Source organism: Ornithorhynchus anatinus, chromosome X1, assembly GCF_004115215.2.
Source record: "Ornithorhynchus anatinus isolate Pmale09 chromosome X1, mOrnAna1.pri.v4, whole genome shotgun sequence".
Taxonomy (NCBI): domain Eukaryota; kingdom Metazoa; phylum Chordata; class Mammalia; order Monotremata; family Ornithorhynchidae; genus Ornithorhynchus; species Ornithorhynchus anatinus.
In genome coordinates, this window is record NC_041749.1 from 20,216,197 (window position 1) to 20,240,389 (window position 24,193).

The 24,193-nt window shown below is 44.4% G+C and overlaps 1 protein-coding gene across 2 annotated transcripts in view; it reads right to left on the reverse strand.

Moving 5' to 3' along the window:
• Positions 1-23,232, reverse strand: part of KCNIP1 (potassium voltage-gated channel interacting protein 1) — a 353,510-nt gene extending 330,278 nt beyond the window's left edge. The window contains exons 1-2 of one of the 2 annotated variants that reach the window (XM_029051980.2): positions 23,101-23,232; positions 17,075-17,211 (exon numbers count right to left, since the gene is read on the reverse strand). In XM_029051980.2, the coding sequence (XP_028907813.1) occupies positions 17,075-17,211; positions 23,101-23,132 (169 nt within the window). In that variant the 5' untranslated portion in view covers positions 23,133-23,232. The remainder of the gene's footprint in view (positions 1-17,074; positions 17,212-23,100) is intronic. The other variant, XM_029051979.2, reaches the window with a different exon arrangement.
• Between the last annotated feature and the right edge of the window lie 961 nt (positions 23,233-24,193).

Sequence of the window (24,193 nt, forward strand, 5' to 3'; positions counted from 1 at the left end):
TCCCACCTGCCTCATCTCTCACACTTCCTCCCCCTGCAAATCTTCACTACTGCCCCACAGAGACCTCCGCTCTCTTGATCCCATCCGTCTTTCCAAAAGCATCTCTCCTCACCTTGCCACCCTGTCCTCACTTCCCACTCTCGATGATCAGGTCTCCGCTCTCAACTCCACCCTCTCTACTCATCTCAACTCTCTCGCCCCCCTTTCCCTCCACCGCTCTTGCTCCACTAACCCACAGCCCTGGATCACCTCTTCTGTCTGCCTCCTACGCTGCTATGCTCGAGCTGCTGAGCACTGCTGGCGAAAGTCCAAGCACCAAGCCGACCTCACACACTTCAAATTTATCCTTTCCTGCCTTAATTCTGCCCTCTCCTCCGTCAGGCAAAACTTCTTCTCCTCCCTCATTGACACCCATGCCCGTCACTCCCACCAATTGTTCCGGACCTTTAACTCTCTCCTTAGGCCCCCTGTTCCTCCCCCTCCCCCATCTCTCACCCCCAATGATCTGGCCACCTATTTCCTCACAGAAATCAGCACAATCAGGTCTGAGCTCCCCAAAGTCACCCCTCCGCCTCTCCCCTCCCCCCCACCAACCCTCTCCTCTACTTTCCCATCCTTCCCTGCAGTATCCTCAGAGGAGATCTCCTCCCTCCTCGCAAGTGCCACCTCCTCCACCTGCGCCTCAGACCCCACTCCCTCTCACCTTATTAAAACCATCGCCCTTGCCCTCCTCCCTTCCTTAACTTCTATTTTTAACCAATCTCCAATGGCTCTTTCCCCTCTGCCTTCAAACATGCCCATGTCTCCCCCATCCTAAAAAAAACCCACTCTTGACCCCACTTCCCCCTCCAGTTATCGCCCTATCTCCCTACTACCCTTCCTTTCCAAAATCCTAGAACGAGTCGTCTACAATCGCTGCTTAGAATTCCTTAACTCCCATTCTCTCCTGGACCCCCTCCAATCTGGCTTCCGTCCCCTCCACTCTACCGAGACTGCTCTCTCTAAGGTCACTCATGACCTCCTTCTTGCCAAATCCAATGGCTCCTACTCCATTCTAATCCTCCTTGACCTCTCTGCTGCCTTTGACACTGTCGACCATCCCCTCCTCCTCCATACCTTATCTCACCTTAGCTTCACGGACTCCGTCCTCTCCCGGTTCTCCTCTTACCTCTCTGGCCGGTCATTCTCGGTCTCCTTCGCTGGAGCCTCCTCCCCCTCCCATCCTTTAACTGTTGGAGTTCCTCAAGGGTCAGTTCTTGGCCCTCTTCTGTTCTCCATTTACACTCACTCCCTCGGTGAACTCATTCGCTCTCACGGCTTTGACTACTATCTCTACGCAGATGACACACAGATCTACATCTCTGCCCCTGTCCTTTCCCCCTCCCTTCAGGCTCGCATCTCCTCCTGCCTCCAGGACGTCTCCACCTGGATGTCGGCTTGCCACCTAAAACTCAACATGAGCAAGACTGAGCTCCTCATCGTCCCTCCCAAACCCGGTCCTCTCCCAGACTTCCCTATCGCCGTGGATGGCACCACCATCCTTCCCGTCTCTCAGGCCCACAATCTTGGTGTCATCCTTGACTCATCTCTCTCGTTCACCCCACACATCCTATCCGTTACCGAGACCTGCCGGTTTCACCTTTACAATATCGCCAAGATCCGCCCTTTCCTCTCCACCCAAATGGCTACCTTACTGCTACGGGCTCTCGTTATATCCTGGCTAGACTACTGTGTCAGCTTTCTCTCTGATCTCCCTTCCTCCTCTCTCGCCCCACTCCAGTCTATTCTTCACTCCGCTGCCCGGCTCATCTTCCTGCAGAAACTATCTGTGCATGTCACTCCCCTTCTTAAACAACTCCAGGGGTTGCCTATCAACCTCCGCTCCAAACAAAAACTCCTCACTCTAGGCTTCAAGGCTCTCCATCACTTTGCCCCTTTCTACCTCTCCTCCCTTCTCTCTTTCTACCGCCCACCCCGCACGCTCCGCTCCTCTGCCACCCACCTCCTCACCATCCCTCGGTCTCGCCTATCCCGCCGTTGACCCCCGGGCCACGTCCTCCCGCGGTCCTGGAACGCCCTCCCTCCTCACCTCCGCCAAACTGATTCTCTTCCCCTCTTCAAAACCCTACTTAAAACACCTCCTCAAAGACGCCTTCCCAGACTGAGCTCCTCTTCTCCCTCTACCACCCCCCCTTCATCTCTCTGCAGCTTAACCCTCTTTTCCCCCCATTTCCCTCTGCTCCTCCCCCTCTCCCGTCCCACCCCTCAGCACTGTACTCGTCTGCTCAACTGTATATATTTTCATTACCCTATTTTGTTAATGAAATGTACATCACCTCAATTCTATTTAGTTGCCATTGTTTTTACGAGATGTTCTTCCCCTTGACTCTATTTATTGCCATTGTTCTTGTCTGTCTGTCTCCCCTGATTAGACTGTAAGCCTGTCAAACGGCAGGGACTGTCTCTATCTGTTGCCAACTTGTTCATTCCAAGCTCTTAGTACAGTGCTCTGCACATAGTAAGCACTCAATAAATACTATTGAATGAATGAATATTCTTCCAGGCGTAATAAATGATTGAACATCAGACTGACTGATCAACCATCTCTGGGATGGTGGGAGGACTAGTTAAAACTAAGCTCCTCCCAATCAGCTATCTCTCTTCTGCTCCTTTTGCCACTCCTTGGGGAGAGTGTCTCCAAGGGTGTGAATTGATCAGAGATCTGATACTTGCACAGGAATGTCTGCTAAACAACTGTCTAGCTGAATGGGAAACATCTCAAAGGGATGAAAATATTGAATTATATTTTGACAATCTGATGGAGCACGTAGATCTTGTTTCAGTGACTGTGTATGTTCAAACAGAAAGTGAGAGGATGTTTTGGAAATAACACTTTGACAATGAAATTGAGGTGAAGATAATGTCACCACTAGGAACTTGCCTTCCTTATTAGTGATCCCAATTCAGCATTTAAGCATTATATGCAGCACTGACTTGCAATGAGGCAACTGTTCAAGGAAATGGATGTGGCATTTACGTTGGGTTGAGGTCTCACAAGCCACTTTGAAGCTTGGACAGAGCCCCAGATCTGCAGAACATCAAGCTAGCCTGTAACCCAATATTACATTGCTGTTAGGATATATGACAGTCACACATGGATATTCTGGGTTTCTTGATTTGTTTTTGGACAGTGAATGCGTAGGTAACAGAATTCCATGTTGCCAGTGAAGATAGGTCGTTGTGTGAAAAGCTCCCCTTGTTGCAGGCTGCTGGGTTATTCTGATTTTTCCTCAGTTTTGCCAGACTATAACACTGTGCTAACATTAGAATAGTTTACAGCCATCTTCAGGTCTTCTAGTGTATTTGCCTTTTAGGCATCATCACACACATAGCAACTCTTGAAAAGTACCTTGAGGACATTTAAGGATGTTCATAGTTCATTCACTTGCAAATTTCTCAAAGGATTGGAAACATTCGAAACTCTAGCATCCAAGTCCATTTGTGCATCTCCAGCATAGATGTGTAGATCGAAACAGGGCAGCACCAGCCCAGGGATCCTGTCTGAACAGACCATGAATCCATGTGTATGCGTCTGTGTATGTATGTGTGTGTGTGTGTGTATATCCACAAATGTCTGTGCCTATATGCACCCACAAGTGCAATTTAAGTACTTGAACACTCATTCTTCTGTAACAACTGTCCATGTCATATATTGTATAGTTTAAGCACTAACTCAAGTGTGGCATGTCAGCCTTAGCAGACCCAGCTGGAGTCAGAAGGCATGAAATTTCTGCTATAATAATGGTGTTTTAGTGCTTACTATGTGCCAAACACTGAGGTAGGTACAAGTTACCTGTCCCACATGCAGCTCACAGTCTAAGTGGGAGGGAGATTGGCTTTTGAATCCCCATGTTAGAGAGCAAAAAGAAGGCACAGAGAAGTTAAGTAAGGCACAGCAAGACGGTGGCAGATCCAGGATTAGAACATCTGATTTCCATACCTGTACTGTTTTTATTATGCCACACTGTCTCATGTTCTTTTGATCTTTCCCAAATGTCCTGTCTTGGTCTTGCCCTGGTGCCTGGCACCAAGTAAGCTCTTAAATACCATGAAAAAAAGTCAGTGCTCCACCAGTATTAGAAGCTACCTATCCCTTTTATTGCTGAAACAAGGTTCAGCTGCCTCAAGTAATTAAGGAGCCACAAAGCAGACAGCCACTGCAGAGATGTGCAAAACTGAAGAATACTGGCTCCTGACTGAGGCAGATTAGGGTGACCCAGGACCCAGAGGCATCATGCCCACATAGACAGTATCTTACATCTCTCTGGGAAAACCTGGGACATCCAGGAAGCTCCATTTATTGCTCTAAGGACTCAGTTCTCCAGGATTACACGTGCGAAGCCCCCAATCCATCCTTCTCCAAACTTTGCCTCACAAGTAGATCTAGATATGGGAAAGGGACTGGAATTGAGCATCATGGCCAGATTCTGGTTTCCACTGCTTAAGTCAGACAAGACTCTGCCAGAACATCATTCCCCAAGCCAAAGAATCAAGACGCAATAGAAGTTGCAAGGTTGATGGGCCGTGAGAAAGATATTTCCCTTTATTCTTCTGGGTAAATGATGTTAGCCTTGTTGCTGATATTGCCTAAGCATTTCTCGCATTCCATCAGCAGCCAAGCATTAAAGTTTGAGCTCAATCTTCATTTGCCCCTATACCAATTTCAGGTTGCCTGTTTTGAAAACCTCTAGACTATAAGCTCCTTGTGGACAGGGAATATGTCTACTTATGTTGTATTTTACTCTCCTAGGCATTTAGTATAGTACTCTACACATAGTGAGCACTCAATGTATACTTTGATGATTGACTGGTCATCCAAAAGCCTGGTAGTTCTCACATTACCTCAGGAGGAGCTGGAGAAGCAGCATTGCCTAGTGAAAAGAGCACAGGCCTGGTAGTCAGAGGACCTCGGTTCTAATGCCAGGTCTGCCGAATTGCCTGCTTTGGCCTTGGGCAAGTCATCTTTTTCTCCAGGCCTTAGTTCTCCTGTTCTTACCCCGACAGACTGTGAGCTCCATGTGAGACAGGGACTATGCCCACCCTAATTAACTTTTATTTACCCCAGATCTTAGAACTGGAAACATAGTAAATGCTTAACATTCACCATACCAAAATAAAAACCCAACAAAAAAACCACCAAAAACCAACCAGCAGCATCTGGTTAGTGCTAATAATTGTAGGGAGATAAATACACAGCAAATCAATTATATTTACTGAATGTTTACTGTGGGCAGAACACTGTATTAAGCACTCAGAAGAAACCGTACAACAGAGCTAGTAAACATTCTCCACCATGTAGGATGCCTTCTTATTCCAGTAACCATGTTAATCAGTGGTATCTATTGAGAGCTTACTATATGCAGAGCACTGTACTAAGCACTTGAGATAGTACAACAGAATTAGCACACACATTCCCTGTCCATAGGCAACTGAGTGGAAATCTGTTGATGAAAGAGTTCAGGGTAAACCCAAGATCTCAAAGCCAAACCTCTAGAGAACACCCCAGCCCACTCCAAGTCCCAGAGCACCCCAAGGGGTGATTAGCTAGTGGCTCCCACAGAGGTGGGGTTGGGTACCAAAAAAAAAAAAAAAAAGGAATGATGAGGGAACACATCCTCTTAAGGGAGTTATGGCTGGGTAGGGTGCCTGCATGAGACTTAAATAAGTCAGGACTTTAAACATCAATTTAATTACAGAACACTAAAGACAGTCAGACAGTCACTTAAACAATCATTCTAGGGGAAACAAATGGGCAGTAATGCACCTCTAACTCAATTTGATTTAGATTCCAAAGCCACTGCTGCTTTCAGCTATCAGCACAAGAATTAAAGAAGAGAAAGGACCACCTCCTGGAGCATTATCCCTATCCCGCCAGCTTGGAACTAACCCAGGTCATACCTATGGCCCAGGCCAAAATTCCCCAAGCAGTGAGTGGGTTCTTGATTCAGGTGATGGAGGTGAGAAGTCAGAAGATTGAAGAAACCTTACAAGTTTCTGGCCTTAGGAGATGTAAATAGAGGACTGAATAGCCTCTTTTAACATCACCTGCCTCGCTGAGGACTAACACTTGTCATGAGGGAAACATAAAAGGTGTGCAGCTTGCTAGGATCACGGTCCATCAAGTTGAACTGGCCTCATGGTACCCACAACCAGGGTTTAAAATGTAATTTTCAGCTAAGACAAAGCTCAAACTCAAATGCTTCAGTGAGTCCAGGGGAAATGATGTGTCTATGGTTCTGGCCAGGAGGACTCCACCTAGTCTCCCCTCTCCTCCAGCTCCCTGCCTAAATTCTAAAAACAATGAAGGGAAGACCCAAACAGGGTGATAAAGCTATGATCAATGGGGGAACAAGCCACAGAAGACAAACTATCTTGTGGTGAAGAAGTCAGGAAGGGGGTGACTATTGGAGTAGAGGCTGCATGAAGGTTGTTTCACAAAGCGAAAAAGGAAAAAATGGCACTGGGCACTGTGGGGAAAAAAGTCAGTAGTGCAGCAAGTGGGGGGGGTGGTGTTTTTTGAATGCATATGGTGCAGGAGAGATTGTTAATCATATGCTGTTTTTATCAATCACATCTAACTACTGATGAAAACTTCCACAGAAGCATTACTGTCAAACTCAGCATTTTTATGAATATACTCACATATATCATACAGAATTATATTTTATATTATTCTATAATGTATATTACACATATTGATACAGAGAAAGGACAGGAAACATATCTTTCACTTCTACCAAATACTCATAAGCACTTAGTACAGTAATCATTCAACTGTATTTTTTGACCTCTGACTGTGGGCAAAGCACTGTACTAACTGTACTCATAGACTCATTTCCTGCACAATCAGCTTACTAAATACATCTACAAATTTACATTACATGAGTATCACATTCATACTTATATGAACATCAGTTTTAAATGACTTCAAATGTTTTAATTACCCAGAATATTAAGTGCTTCATTCTGATTCAGACTAATTATAAAAAAGCCCAAGATACATGGCCCTTTCATAAAGTTAGTGCTAAGCATATCAAGAGTCTCCAGGAATTAAGAAAAAGATAGAAAAGTTGGAGAGAAACAGCTTCTCTATGTCACGAATCAGAATCGACCTTTGTTTAGTCTCTCTGGAAACAGAAACAAGTCAGACTCTATACTACAAGGAAGAGAAGCAACTGTATTGAAAACCCAGATTGAACAAGTAGTCTCTGAACATTTCATGCCTCCCTACAGCTCCTGCAGTCTGATTAAGAAAGTAGAGGATTGTATTTTGGAAAACTGACACTTGGAAGAGCACCTGCAGAAATCAGTCTGTCCCACCTACAAGGATTTCTACACTATCCATTACTTAAACTTTTCTCCTTAGTTATTTGAATATTGAATGGAATATTTGAGATCTTTATTTTTGAAATTTGTGATGTCACAATTGCATCTCAAAGAGAACCAAACACCATTTATGCAGATAACTGCTCTGAAGTCAGTTGCTCTGAGCAGGGCTTTGCAGTGATATTTCTGAATATTTTGCAAGTAACTGGGCAACAATAGAGTGGAAAATGAGGTGTGCATTCTTCTCAGGTCTGAGTCTGGCCAGGTGTAACACACCCTGTGTCAGTTTCTCCAACTGAGGCTACTCCTGTCCAAAACCATAAAGCTTTGAGAAATGGTGGCAGAAATGTGAATGCCTAAGAATGAATCCAGGTGTAGTATATCCAAAAAACTCAAGTATTGCCCTTTTTCCACATTTGTACATTTTATTTAGAAAGTTGTGTTCATTTATTCCACTCCAGGCACCTACTTAATTAGTGAATTTTTTTTCTCTCCTGTTTCATTGTTTCTTGCTGACATTGGTGCTAGGGAAAAGCTGTGTGTGTTACTTTTGCTTATTACAATTACTCAGAGTTCTCTGAAAAACTTGATCCCCCAGTTTTGCTTTCCCCCTCCACTTCTTTGTTTGTGACACTGGTAACTAACCAGCACATCAATTTCAACTCTACAGAAATGGAAACTCTTGGGGAGCCCAAAACAGAAAGAAGGCTGGGAAAGACTTATATGGGAGGGTCCTGGAATGCAAGAGTTCAAATCATGGCAAGTTCAAAAGTGAAAGATGTTTAGGCTGTTTTCCCCCCTCTTCCGTTTGAAATATAGAAGGGCCTGAAAGTGCTTGCATCACTGTATAATTCTGAAATACTCCAGAGCCAGGAAAAAAAAAAATACTTTAAACCACTCCTGAAGAGAGGATCCAAAAGCAATCTTTAGTTTGCAAAATATTTCCCAGTCCTTCAGGCACTCATTTCAGTCTTAAGAGGACGAAGCTGATGATAGGATGTAAAGTAGATTTAACTCCTTGAAGGCAAGGATCATGTCTACCAATTCTATTGCACTGTACTCTCTCAAGCAGAAAGTGCTCAATAAATATCACTGTTAGGCAAGAAAGCAGTCTGTAGAAGGACCAGTTCTATTGCAGTAAACTCAAGTTTCAATCTTTGCAGTGAGGTTAGAGAAGCGTGTTTCAATTTTTGCAGTGAGGTTAGAGAAGCAGCGTGGCTTAATGGAAAGAGCACGGGTTTGAGAGTCAGAGGTCATGGGTTCTAATCCCAGCTCTGCAACTTGTCTGTGTGACCTTGGGCAAGTCATTTCACTTTTCTGGGCCTCCTTTACCTCATCTGTAAAAATGGGGATTAAAAAAATGGGAGTCCCACGAGGGACAATCTGATTACCCTCTATCTACCCTAGTGCTTAATAGAGGGCTCAGCACATAGTAAGCACTTAAATACCATAATTATTATTATTATTGTTAGTTGTCCCACAACCTGATTTTTTAGCCTTGCAGTGTTTTTCCAGATCTTCTGTCCATGCTAAATTTGCATGGTTGCCTAAAACCACCACTCTTCCTTTTTCATTCACTCACATTTAATGAGTGCTTACTATGTACAAAGCACTACGCTAAGCACTTAGCTTAGTGCTTAGCGTACAACAGACATACTGCCTAGAGACAACGGGCTTATAGTAGAAAGGCAATGATTTCAGTCACTGTCAATGTTTGGGGAGGGGATGGGGAAAAGGCTTTTGGTCCATTGCTGCCCCAATCATAGATCATTTTTGTCATTAGGGGACATGTGAATGGGTTAGGCTGGAGGGAGCAGAAATGTCCTAGAGGTCTACTGATAAAATAGTGGTATTTCCTAAGCACTATGTGCTTAGTATCTATGGTACTAAGTGTTGGGATGGATTCAAGAAAAATCAGAATAGATTTAGTTTTCAAGTATTCTCCACCCTGGCAATTTTCAAGATGGAGATGGTTTCCAGTGAATTTTAATGAGGAACAAATGAGCAGTTCAACTGTAAAATAGAGGGCCCAGTGGGGATTCTCCCTCCCACAGACTATGATCAATTTTTTTTAATCTTCTACCTACCCCAGCACATGGCACTTACTATGGTGCTTAAGATACAAAGATCAGATTCCTAGGCTACCACACAGTGACATGTGGCCCAGAACAAATGATTTCTTTTTGGAACTGAACTACTCCAAGTCTTAGCCAGGGGCACAGAGTAAAATGTCTGCAGGAAACGAAATAGCAACATTTTGCTTCTGCAGCTGTCCAAATTCCTTACTGTGCAACTTGAGGGCTGGGGGAGGGGGGCAGGGGGGAAGTGATTAGACAAGGGCAGGAGGGAAGGCCTGATTTAGGAGACAATGAGAAGACACAGCTGACTCAGAAAGATAGGCCATATATCAGTATGAAGGTGATCTTTCCTCCTACCAGCCTGAGGGATGTCTAGCAGACCCGGGAAACATTTCATTGCCGCTCTGCAGGAAGGCTTGACCTTGCAACCATTAACACCGCATGGAGGGCTAGAAGGAGATGTTGCTCTTTTCTTCTTTCCTCTTGTTTAGGATGAAGGGACTGGGTGGTGGGCACAGCTGGTTAAAAAGACAGGGAGAAGACCTGACAAATGGCTTGTGCATATTTTGGGAGACTGATCTAAACTTAATCTAAGGCCAGAAGTTATGTGGTGAAATCTCAGACTAATGGAAGAGAGGAGGAAAGAGACCTTCAAGCTCTGCCTTCAGGACCACTGGCTCTCTGGAACCATGCATCTGGCTTTAAAAACCACACACACACACACACACACACAAAAAAAACCACCAAACCCAGTCCCCCATCAATTATATTTGAGTACTTATTGAGTGCAGATCACTGCACTAAGCATTTGAGAGAGTATAACCACACAACAGACATTCCCTCAGGGAAAGATGGTCCAGCAAACCTACTGTTTGGAGACCTGACAGCAGAGAAGTGATGACTGCTGAAGGGGAGGGGGAGGGTGGCTGGAGACAGACTCCTGGAGATGTGAATCTTGTTTCTTTATTGAACAGAGAAACAGTTTTGTCTGGGGAAGCATTGTCCTGGGATAACCTCTTCCAACATGTGGTACTTGCTATAAATCATACCATTCCCCTTAACTTGCTCCGGCAGAAAGAATGCTGAAGGTATCTGTGGGCATTGGAAAGGTTTTTCTATTAGATTTCTTGCTCGTGTTCCCTTTCATTTTCTCATTTGGGTTCCATGTTCAGAATTTCTTCCCCACAGTGTCAAATCCAATAGGGCTAAATCTATGCAAGCTCTCCATACACTTGGATGGAGAAGCAGTGCTACTTTGCTGAAAGGGACCAGGTAGGAACAGGGAAATAAGAATTTAGTTTTGAAGCCACATAAAGTGTGATCTTTCACCTTTATTTCTGGTATGGGTCAAAAGAAACTTCATTAAGTGCTTAGTACAGTGCTTTGCACACAGTAAGCACTGAAATGATTGAATTAATTTAATCATATTTATTGAGCGCTTAGTGTGCACAGCACTGTACTGAGTGCTTGGGAGAGTGCATTACAACAACAAGATATCCCTTGCCCATAACAAGCATAAGCTTACAGTCTTGGTGTGGGTGTTGGGGGTGGGGGCTGGGGAGCTTGTGTGTTTGGGGTGGATTCTTCTAATAACGTACAAAAATTCATGAAACCTTCTATGTTTGGACACTATATTTCCCTCTTTAAAAGGCTCCAGTGTTTCTCCAGTCTCCTCCTTTCCTGTGCATTCTGAGGGATGAGAACCATATTCAATTCCCACTCGTACAGTCTCTTAGTGCTTAATACAATGCTTGATACATACTATTACTCCTATTCCCACCACACTCTTGTTTACAGTCTTCACTCCATTAGGTCTCCGACCTAAGGAGTACCCTTACCCCTTGCCTCAGCAAGCTCCTTCCTCTTTTGAGAGATTCCCTGACCTCTCCGGTCCTGCCATCCCAGTAGTTTCCTTGGATAAATGGTGCCCAAGGTGAAGTAGTGTGGCCTGGGAGTCAAGTGGACCTGAGTCCTAGTCCCAGCTCTGCCAATTGTCCGCTGTGTGACCTTCGGCAAGTCACTTAACTTCTCTGTACCTCAGTTTCCTCATCTGGAAAATGGGGATTAAATACTTATTCTCCCTCCTATTCATTCAATTGTATTTATTGAGCATTTACTGTGTGCAAAGCACTGTATGAAGCACTTGGGAGCATATAATGAAAAAACACCTCTCTGCCCACAACAAGCTCACCAAGGAGCTCAACAAGGAGGGAGGATGAATGAAGGGAGCAAGTCAGGGTGATACATAAGGGAGTGGGAGAAAAGGAGGAGCAGGATTGAGTCAGGGAGTCTTGGAGGAGATGGCCTTCAATCCTATTTAGATTGTGAGCCCCAAGTGGGACAGGGATTGTATACAACCTGATCAAATGTCTACCCCAGTACCTGGCACATATTAAGAACTTAACAAGTACTAAAATCATCGCTTATATGAATTCTCACATTTGACCACAGATCCTTCCTCCATTAAATTGTAAACTCCCAAGGAGTTTTATTTCAGTAATAATTCATGCATGCTACAACAGATAGTGAAATTCTTGAAAATCCCAAATAGTTGCTCACCTACATATCTCCTCCTCTGTTTCAGCTGGCCTATTGTCTCAGCTTGTTTAGGTAGACTGGTAGGGTTTCCATTACAGGAACTCCATCACTTCATTAGCATTTTACAAGAAGCTAAATTTGTAAATGCTTAAAAGGTCACTATTTCCAGTACATATCATAGCAGTCAACTTTAGACACTTACAATTAGTTCCCGATAGAATGTTAATGAGCTGCTCTTTGCTTGAAGACTTTCCTGGGCTGTGCTTGTTGAATTGCTACCTAGTTATGACATTATGTTCCCCTGTCCTTTCACTTGGCTCACTCGAATGACAAGGAAAAGAGCCACTGTAATAGAAATGACTGTTTCCACGTAACTTTACGGCACATTGCTCTGCACATGGTAAGAGTTCAAGAAACACTGCTGACAAGCCAGTAACCTTGGTGTTGGCCTCAACTCATCTCTGGCTCAACCCACACATTAAATCTGTCTCCAAATATTGCTGATACAACCTTCATAACATCACTAACATCAGCCCTTTCCTCAGCCCCCAAACTGCTACCATGTTGATCCAAGCACATTTCCTCTCCTGCCTTGATTACTGCATTAGCCTCCTGGCTGACTTCCTTATCTCTTGACACTCCAGTCCATACTTCACTATGCTGTACAGTTCATTTTTCTAAACTATTTAGTTCACGTTTCCCCACTACCCAAGAATCTCCAGTGGTAGCCCAATACCATTGAATGTAACATGAATTCCTTATCATAAGCTTTAGAGCACTCAGTCACCTTGCCCCCTACCTTACCTCCCTGATTTCCTACTAAAACCTAGCCCACACACTTGGTTCCTCTAACGCTCACCTACTCACCTGGCTTAATCTCATCTATCTCACCACCATCACCTCTGCCAAGCCCTGCCTCTGGCCTGGAATTTTTCTCCTCTTCAAGTGACAAACAATCCCTCTTTCCACCTTCAAAGTCTTAACTGAGGGCACATCACCTTTAAGAGGCCTCCCCAGACTAGACCCTAATTTCATCTTCTCCCACTCCATTCTGCGCCACCCTTGCTCTCAAATTTGTACCTCATTCACATATGTACATTATACATAACCATAATGTAATTATATTAATGTCTGTCTCCCCCCAAGACTGTAAGCTCACTGTGAGCAGGGAACGTGTCTGTGATCCGTTATATTGTACTCTCCCAAGCACTTAGTTCAGTGCTCTGCACACAGTAAGTGCTCAATAAATACAACTGATTGATTGAGGGTTTGACAATTTGGCTTAGCAGGGTAAGAACATGAAGACAGGCAACAGCCAAAGTACTCACTAGCAATGGTACTTGAGCACTTACTGTTTTCAAAGCACTGTACTAAGTACTTGGGAGAGTAGAGTATGTAGACAACTATACTATATGCCAGAAGACCTCAACATAAAATATATAATCAGACTCACCACCTATTTGCTAAGCTCCTAGAATATGACTTTTGGGATTTAGACTCCATAGCTTTCATGCATCTCCCCATCCTGTGCTGTTCAGCTGTAGTATTCTCTTTGTGAAGGAAACTGCACTGCAAGGCAGCCCAGCAGCTAACCTACCCAGACAGAATGACTTAGGCCTGATTGTCACATCTGGAACCATGACTGGATAATCTAACTTCCCTTCTGTTACAGTTCAATAAGCTAAGTGACCGTTATGCTTCAGTTATAAAGAATAGAAATAAAAGACCAACAGATTAACCCATTCCATCACCAGAAAGCAGTTGGAACAGAGAGGGGAAAAGCAAGAGAATGAAAAAATTGGGAAGGAATTCAGTTTCATTGCCACATGCAAAGGTTGCTGGGAGAGTTTCCCTTCTTCACAGGCCAGCCACCAGGACCTGGTTTGGGAACCTTGGTAAGGGGGGGGAAAAAGAATGCACAACAGCCTGTCAGATGTCCCGGTTTCCAAAACGTATGTGTCAGGAGCTGGCCTTTCCTGATCCTTTCCAGATACAGAGCCTTGGCTCTCAATGATGGATGGTTATGTTTCTGTAAAATGCTAGAAGAAAGTCCCTAATTTCCCAATCCAGTGGTTTACCTAGTGAAGAATGCCTGAAGGTGTAACCATGCCCAGGCTAATGACCTGGGGCTTTAGGCAGTTGGTGAAGAGGAACTGGAGTTGGGCAAGAGACAGTAGCTTCAGTTGCCTTGGACAACTGACTGCAGAGAGGGATGGGTCACTTTACCATAATTATTATGCACTTACTTATTAAGCGCTTACTATGTGCCAAGCACTGTTCTAAGTACTAGAATAGATATAGTTAGGTTGGATAAAGCAGTGTGGCCTAAGGGAAAGAGCTCAGACCTAGAAATACCTCTGTGCAAATTCTGGCTCTATCACTTGCCTATGTGACCTCGGGCAAGCTAATTCTTTGTGCCTCAGTTATCTCATCAGCAGAATTGGGAATTCAAAACCAGTTCTCCCTCCTACTTGGACTGTGAGCCCCACATAGGACCAGGTAGCCTTGCATCTAACCCTTTGTGCGTACTTGGCACATAATAAGCACTTATCACCACAGTTATTATTACCATACCACAGCATTAAGTCCCCATGTAGTCCCTGTGCTTTAACCCTGCAGTCCTCATCTCCAGCTTGTTGTACCCTGATGGGGAACTGTAATCTAGGTACAGAGCAGGGAACACAGCAGACTCCCCCTACTTCTGCAGGGAGTAGCATATGAGAGGCCCAGTATCCCCCGACTTCAAGCTCCTACAGGACCCCTAATCAGGGTTTTCTGCACAGTCTCCTTGGCAGACTGGGCTGGAGAGATGCACATAGCCTGGAAGCACCCCTAGATCTGCTGGTCTTGTCTGAGGAAGCTCCCCAAATTCCTGGTTTTGCATCCTGAGATTTTAAACTCTCGAAAATGTAATCCCAGTGACACTCTAGAACTTGGAACTCAAACTATTTTTCTTTCACTCAAAAATATAGATCCGAAATCACTCTTGCTATTAACCTCATCTGCCTCGTCTTCCAGTCTGCAACTTTCAGCCAGGCTGCAGAGATCAAAACATCCTAAATTACAGTTTAAAATCTCCTGCTGGACTGCTCAGCCTGAGCAGCTTCAACATCCTGGTTTGGGGCAAGAGTGGTTTTCACACAAGATGCCTCACTATTACCTTCTACCTGGAATAAAGAGGAGTGTCTTCAAGGATCTGGGCTCAGCCAGAAAGTGCCCATTTTCACAACATGTCAGCCATCTGACCTGGGGGAGTTGCACCATTCGAGATTTTACTTACAAATATTGATTTACATGCTATTTTCCAGAGCTGTGCAGATAATGTCTGTCTCCTCTCTAGCCTGTAAGCTTGTTAGGAGGAATGTGTCTACTGATCCTGTGGAATTGACTCTCCCAAGTGCTTAGTACAATGCTCTGCACATAGTAAGCACTCAAAAACAATTGATTGATGAGTCTCACAGTGCTGTGTCAGAGACATTGTGGTCTGCTCTTCCCTGGAAACCAGCCTTTCCCACAGCTGTCCTTGGAGAACTTGTGAACAAAAGGAGATTAGAGACAGTTTATGTATGTTCTCTCCTTTCTGATGGGTGACAAGTCTGGGGCAGAGAAAACTAGGCTCAGAACCATATGCAGGGATTAAGTCCCCATTCTCCAGATTCCATCCCAATAGTACCAGGAGAGACTGGAACTAGAGAGCAGCAACCTGTCTCAGGTGAGAACTCTGAGCTAGAGATTGCCTGCGCCAAGACTTTTCCATTCACACCTACTCAGGTCCAGAATTGGCAGCTCTCACCCTCTTGTTTCTGGCATCTGGGGGGCGGGGGGAGAAAGGATCTTTCAAGAGAGCCAACTGGATGATACCACCTGTTGGCTAGTGACCAAAACACTTCCACCTTTCGGTAGAAATCCTCATCTAGCAACTGCCTACCCCACACTGCAGAGTGGCCAGTGCCTGGCAGGTGGAGAAGGGAACATAGAGCACAGAAAAAAAAAAGTCATCCCATGTGTCCATGGAAGAACCACATCCTGCAAGGATGAGAGGTAGGCAGGCAAGCAGCCAGTCAGTCTTCTCAGTGGAGTTGTTGGATTTTATTAAGAGTAACAATCAACCTATCTATATTTAAAGCTCATTCCAGGCTCTCCTGTCTGACCAAAATTGAGATTTCTACATTAAAGCACATGTTTTCTAGACTTCTCCAAAAATGTTGTTTCCTCCAAGCACCAGGGGACATGAATATTTAAAAATTATGTTCTCCACCAGACCAGACCAAATTTCTGGGAATTTTATTGCAGGAAAGTTGCCTGGTGTCTCTAAGTGTTACCATTTCAGAGCGCCTTGAGGAAAACCTAAATGATATATTAGAGGAATCAGAAGCACTTACACCATCTTTCCTTCAATACATTTACCAATGGAACATGCTTAATTAATAAAGTTTACAGAGCAGACAGTTTTTGCTAGGCGGTTAACACTGAAAACAAAATTAGGTTCAGTTAGACTGAACGGAGAATGTGGAAGAGATATTCTCCCTTCAAAGGAAAAATAAATCAAATGTGCCAATTGAGCAAATCTAGGACTGCACACAGAGTGAGAGTCCCATCTGAGAGAGAGCAATGTCTGTGAACCGTTTAAACCACCAGCACAATTCCTTGGCTCCAGGATCAAGAACCGGCCAGTTTCAGAAGCAGCATATCTTTTGGGATTACTGTAGCATGCACCCACTGAACTTTTTTTTTTTTTTTATCTACAGCTAAATCCAACAACAATCCATCAATAATTTCTCCAGGCTCAAAACAAATCAACATCCAACCCTCAGGAACCGCACCACCTTCCAGCCGGGATCTGATCAACCACACATCACCAACTACATCACAGAAGTTTGAAGCAATTGAGGATGGTTAAGCAGCCTCACTTCAGTCCTGACTGCACAGAGCTACTTCTACAATTCCCACTTTCCCCTTGCCCCCCTCCAAGAGACCAGTATAATCTACCCAGCAGGGTTCCAAATCCAAGACTGAAATCCTACAGCACAGCTGATGCCCGTGGCCAAAGTAATGGCCCCGGCTCCCCCTACCTTTGCGAAGGGTGCCCGTGATAAGCTTGAAGACGGTCCGAGCAAATTTAACAATCCCATGCTTGCATCTCTTGGAGCAGCCACTCATGGTGCTAACGAGGAGATGGGCTCTCGCTTCTGCTGGGGGATCGGGAACGCTGACAACAGAAGAAAAACACGAGCACTGAATCCTACTGCAACTTAAAGCCCACTTCGGTGCCGAACAAAGAAAAGCTCCAACAAGTCGGTAAGTCTCAAATAGCAGCACAGACAGGCTCTGCAATGAGGTTCGCTGCTAGGAAGCATTTAAGTCTGGCTCAGGATGGAGTTTGTGCTCTCTCCCTGGCTCCCCTCCCTTTCTCCACTGGACATAGAAATTTACATCAGATGGGATCCCGTAGATTGCAGCACCCAGGCAGAACTTCACACACCGGGCACTAAAACAGACTGGCAAGAGAGCTGAGGTGAGGGAGGAGCCGATTGCTTTCCCAAGCTTTACATGGCAGTGGCTATGCAGTAATTAATACAGAAGTCAGTAGGGAAGGGACCGCTGCACAAAGCACTTTTGAAAAGCTTCTCTTTTTTCCTTTACTAATCAAATTTATACTGTCGACTTAGCTCTTAAAAGCAGGCAAAACCCTGCAGATCAGAAACCTGGATGCCCTTTACTCAGTGCAAAGTTTTAAGCTGGACTCCAGAGTTTGCAGCATCACATCAAAGGAGGAGGCTGGGGCAGCCAGACACAGGAGGCTCAAGCTGTCAAACACAATATTCAGAGGTGTCAGCCTGACAGAACAAATTGGACTTCTGGCTAATCTCCCCCGACTTCACTGTTTATAGGTATGCCCTCAGCATTTCCAGAATTAATAAAGCCAACATTACCAGGACCACAAAAGATGCTTCCAAAGATCTTTGCAAATACATAAGATACACCTCATCTGATCACAGGCAGTGGTTCAGAGGAAACACTTTGAGAAAGCAATCTTCGTCTCTATAGTTAGGTATTACTGAATAAGGCCAAGGTGAAATCCCATGAGGTTTTGTGAGACATAAAGCTCTAAACTTTGTAAATTGGTGTGTGGAGAGGGGTGGGGGGGAAATAAGGCAGCCCCAGACCTTAAGGGAGCAAATGTTATTGGCATTTTAGTATATAATTTTCCGTAAAAGCTCAGTTCCACACCACCTCGGCAACCAGTGGCATTTATTGAGAGTTTACTGTAAGCAGAGCACTGTGTTAGGTGAGGCGATAGGAGGGAAAATAAGATGGGTAAATGTCAGAGAAGGCTTCCTTGGGGTGTGGTTTAGTAGGACTTTGAAGATGGAGAGAGTGGTGGTCTGTTGGGTATGCGGGGAGAAAGAGTTCCTGGAAGGAGGGAATATATCAGCAAAGGGGCATCAGTGAGAAGTGAGAGCAAGGGGCAGTGAGTAGATTGGTATTAGAGGAGTGATTTAAGCAGAAAGGTAAAGGAGACTGACCGTGGCTGAGCAAGTTGCTTCAGTCATCTCTGCCCCAGAAAGATAATAATGGTAGTGATTAAGTGCTTATGTGTCAAGTACTGTTCTAAGTGCCGGGGAAAATAAAAAAGTAATCAGGTCAGAACAGTCCCTCTCCCACTTAGATCTCAATCTAAATAAGTGGGAGAGCAAGGATTGAATCCCCATTTTCCAGATGAGGAAACTGAGGCACAGAGCAATGACTTGCCCAAGGTTACAGCACAGGCATGTGGTAGAGCCTGGATTAGAACCCAGTTCTCCTGATTCTCAAGCCCATGTTCTTTCCACTAGGCCACACTGCTCCACATTTGTCCTGAGAAATGAGGATGTGTGCTTGAAGCTGGTCATGGATTGTGAAGCACTTCCTGGCCCAGAACTTTACCCATACCCCTCTAGGATGGATGTTTGTTTAGAAATCTTTCTAGATCACATCTTCAGATAAGCTCTTTGAAGGATTGTATCTATTAACTCGCACCCAAATGCTTAGTACAGCGTGCTGTACAGTAAGCACTCAGTTGCGATTGATTTTGATCCCACCACACATCCCAGTAAAACAGAGCACTGTTTTCACACTTAGGAACAGCGTTGAGGCTATAACAAAATGAAGTTAGTTATTGCTTAGTTTAAGGTTTGGCAAAACCCCTACTGTATGCATTTCTATATGAGGCAGAATTTAAAATGTGAACCTCAGAGCAGAGAATTTGTTCTTCTACATTGTGGAGCAGCAGTCAGCACACTATTGGCTCCTATTACCAGCTGAAAAACAATTCAGCAGAAATGTAAACTGAAATCTAAATTCCTGGAAATTTAAATACACTGTGAGAATGGCACAATGTAACGGTAAGTTACAGGCTAAACCACATATTCATGAATTTTCCCCAAGTCCTTGAGTGGCAGATAAAGGGCCAAAACATTGATTGATAGGAGTCATTTATTCCCATTTTATAAATAGGAGGTCAAGGCACAGAGAGGGTAAGTGATAATCACATCACCACACAGTCAGAGTAGAAATTGTACTTGGCCTGCTGTCTTTCTGGGGAAGGAACAAAATGAATACAATAATCACAGTATTTAATATATGATAGAACAGTTCACTGCAGTAACCTATTTTCACAGCTAAGGAACACGTTATTCCAGCAAATAAAGAACAAGAGGGAATATAGCAGTAATATTGCAATAAAATGACAACAGGGAAATCAAATAATCAGCAGGCTGTAATTAGTCTCTTTCTGTGTCACAGATGTGCATTAATTGAACTTGACGAGTCATCTTCCTAGCTGAAAACATGTAGAAGTTTCTTTCCATCTGAAATGAAAGCCAAGCTGAGTTGTTAGAGTAGGGCTCAGATGGTGATGCTGCTGACAAAAACACTGCCCTCGGAAGAGAACCAAGTCCACCCACTGTGGTGAGGCAGCTCACGGTGAAACAAGCCCAAGGCAAAATGGAGCTACCTAACTTCCTGTAGAAATGGCTGGGATCAGCAGAAAACCAGGCATGGAGGCGTAGCTTGGGGAAAATCCAGGCAACCTCACTATTCCCACTCATCCAACTTATGAAAGTGCAGCAATTACCCATAGATGATGTCAGAGGAGCTTGAGTATGGTCACAAGAAGCCAACCCTGACCCAGGAACCTGAACACCTGAGTTTCAGCTCCCTCTGGCTAGTAACTCCCTCAAATACCTGAGGGAGAGGGTGTAGTAACAGCCCCAAGGTCCAATTTTTTCATTTGTGGAATTACGTGTTGTTCTGTGCTTGCCTTTTGGGGATGAGGCAGCCACTTAGGCAAGTAGGGAGGGGACTAGGCCAATCTCCATCATCACCTTGGCCCTTTCTTCCAGCGATCTAATGCCTGGAAATCCCAAAGAGGTAAACAAGGAGACTCATTGAGGCAGCTAAGACAGGAGGGAGGTGGTGAGGGTTTGGAGCAAGAAGAGAAACATTTAAGTGACCTGAAAGAGGACGATGCAGATTACTTTCTCCTCTGGGTGGCTAACCTTCCAGAGACTCCACATGTTTCTCTTCCTAATCAGCTAGGGGAGTGAAATTGCTTTTGAATAATTCAGTGTGCTTTTGTTGTACAACTAGATTGGGGGTGGGGAGAGGCATGGATAAATGGAGAATGGTCTGGTTTAACCACCACCCCAGATAATAACTCATTCATTCTTATACATCCTCAGCTCCACTCCCTTAGCCAGGACTTCTTAATGTCTTCCTCCTCTACTATTACTATATAATTATGTAAAAATGGCACCATATGGAGTCAATCAGTGCTGTTTTCTAAACTCATCACTGCAAAGCAAGCCTATGGGCAGGGTGCCCCAGTCTGTGATTTCAACACATCTCAAGTGGAATTGGATTTTGGAGAGGGGAAGAGAAAGAAAATGGGAGAGAGTGGGGAGGAGGAGAGAGTGGTTGAGAGAGAGAGAGAGATTTTCCTGTCAGTCCTAGTGCAGCTTCAGATAGTAGTATTGATGCAGGGGAAACCCTGGATGGCTAGGATGACACTGGGCCATAGCTTTGGCCTTGAACTATCAGAGCAGCAGTGAGGCAGGTTAGCCCAGGTTCTGAGACTATCAGATAACTACATCAGGGATCTCTTGAACTTTCAATAGTTCAGCTGCACTGAGATTAGTGACCACATAAGTGCTTACTTTACTGCATTTGACCCATTCACATCCTCTCAGGAGCAAAGACTGTGGGCCTTCCCAAATCCACCAGTTCACCACTCTCCCCACCTTCAATGTCTTAAGGTCAAACAGAGTTCAGATGGTAGTGCAGCTGACAAGGACATCACCTTCAGAAGAGAACCAAGCCCACCCACTGTGGTGAGGCAGCTCATGGCGCAGCAAGGCCAAGGATAAGATGGAGCTACCTAACTTTCTGTGAAAACAGTTGGGATCAGCAGAAAACCTGATTAAGCCCTCTTTTCCCCCCTGACTCCCTCTCCCTTCTGTATCACCTGTGTACCTGAATGTGTCCTTTAAGTACCTGGCATTCACCCCACCCTCAGCATTTATGGATCTCTCTAAATTATTTGCATTTATTGATGCCTGTCTTGCCCTCTAGACTATAAGCTCTTTGTGGGGAGGAAATGTGTTTAACTGTTGACCTGTACTCTCTCAAGTGCTTAGGTGGGCCTCTGCACAAAGTAAGCTCCCAATAATACTGAGTGATTTCTAGTTAATGTTGGAATTATTTGAGGGCCAAATTAAGTGTGGACACACATCTAATTATCCCAAGAAACTGGTTAGAATATTATCTTCAGGTTTTCCGGTGGTATTTAAGTGCTTACTAAGTCCTAAGTCCTAGTCTAAAGTACTAACATTCACCAGAAGTCCAATCATTGCCTCTTATTCAGAAACAGTAGCATGGCCTAATGGAAAGAGTAGAGGTCTGGGGAAAAAAGAGAACCTGGGTTCTAACCCCAGCTCTGTTGCTGGTCTACTGTGTGACCTTGGAAAAGTCACTTAACTTCTCTGTACCTCAGTTTCCTCATCTGTAAAATGGGGATTAAATTCTACTTCCTCCTAGAAATTAATTCCTGTGCAGGACAGGGATTATGTCCAACCTAATGCCCCAGTGCTTGTCACCTAGCAAGTACTTAAATACCATGAAAAAAAAGAGCTGGGGGCCAGGATGATAGGTCATGGAGTCAAGAGAGCTACAGTCTAAACCCCAGTTGTCAAAGGACAAACAGCAGACAAGAAACAAGTCATTCAACCTCACTTTTCTCACCTACAAAAATGAGCATGAGACCTGCTCTCCTTAACTTGATTGAGCTCCATATTCAGTCATATTTGAACACTTGCTGTGTGCAAAGCACTGCATGGCAGGGATTACACCTAGTATTCATAATTGCACAGAATAGGTTAGACACCCTGGTCTCCACTCCCTAAGAATACCCTAGTTATTAATAATAGTGAGACACACTTCTGCTTCTAAGAAAGTTTTTCTATTTAACATCACATCACTGAAGCTTGCCTAGGGCTCCTCCCAAGACACGTTAGAGAATGAAGAGCATTTGCCATAGGAGAATTGTAAAGCTCTCAGGAAAACACCAAAGCTTTAGTTACCACATCATGCCAAGAGACCTAAAGTCAGAGGCAAAGAGACTCAAAGTCAGAGACATAGACCCTTCTGAGTAGGGGACCAGGATGCCCCCTTTACAGACAATACACAAGAGGTCCCCAATCTTAACCTGTGCATGAGTCTCTGCTTAGTTAACATTAACAGAGACACCCTAAAAAGCAAGATTTCAGGTAACTCCAGAAACATCCACTTCCATTTGACCCACACAAATCAATGTTTGCCCTCCCCCCATCTCTCCATAATAGCTTTAAACAAAAGATCAACTTCAAGTAGCCCAGCCCCCATTTGTTAGAAGAAAATTATGAACCACATCCAATAGGGCAGGGAAACACAAAAGAGAAAGAGCAAGTGAAATAGGAACAGTGTGAAGTCAAGCTATCCATAATAAACTAAAACCAAGGATCAGCAAGCCTAAGTCTCTAAAAGGATTGGGAGAAAAGAAAATATATTTTCTTAATTTTACCTTAGAGCCTCTTTTCTTCCACCCCACCACATCTTGAACCTCCATCTCTTCAGGAGAACCCAGCTTTTCCCTTCTTCCTTTATCCCAAGTCACCCCTCCTACTGCTCTCTACTCCAACAGCTAGCTTTAAAGATAGAAGACAAACTACACCTCTGTAACTATCCCACCTGTGGCTCAGATCATATAACCAAGGCCCTCATCACAGAGCTGGTTCAGCTGGGGAAGCTCCCATCTCTGGGGCAAGACTTACAGCTGGGACATAGGCTCTACTCAGGGAAGAACCACACTCTGCCTGGTTTAGTTTCCTTCACCCTCAACCAGAATAATTAATAGTTCTTGCTATTTCCTCCCAAAGTTCATGTTAAGCCCAATATGAGTTAGGGGCAGTGATATTTAATAATCAACAATAATATTAATTATGGTACTTACTGAACCATATGTGCCAAGCACTATAGTAAGTGCTGGAGTAGGCACAAGATAATCAGGTTGGATACATTCATTCAGTGGTATTCACTGAGTGCTTTACTGGGTGCAGAGTACTGTACTAAGCACTTGGGAGAGAACAATATAACAATAAATGGATAAATTCCTTGCCCCCAACAAGCTAACAGTCTTGAGGGTGATTCCCAAGGAATGTGCAAAAGTGAGGTTGGTCCCCAGAGCTGCTCTCCTGCCCTAAGAGAAGCAGCGTGGTTCAGTGGAAAGCGCCCAGGCTTGGGAGTTGGAAGTCATGAGTTCGAATCCCAACTCTGCCACTTGTCAGCTGTGTGACTGTGGCAAGTCACTTAACTTCTCTGTGCCTCAGTTACCTCATCTGTCAAATGGAGATGAAGACTGTAAGCCTCACGTGGGACAACCTGATTACCCTGTATCTACCCCAGCGCTTAGAACAGTGCTCTGCACAGAGTAAGCGCTTAACAAATACCAAAATTATTAAGAGTCTTTTTGGTGCAAGGCCCAATCACGTCTTTCCTGGAAATTGAAGCACCAAAGTATGCAGAGATTGCTCTGCTTGGAGAAAAAACAGTTAAAATGGAAATAGTTATTCCAATAACTTGTCTAAAAGGCTCACCCCTAGAGGGCCCCATGGGGT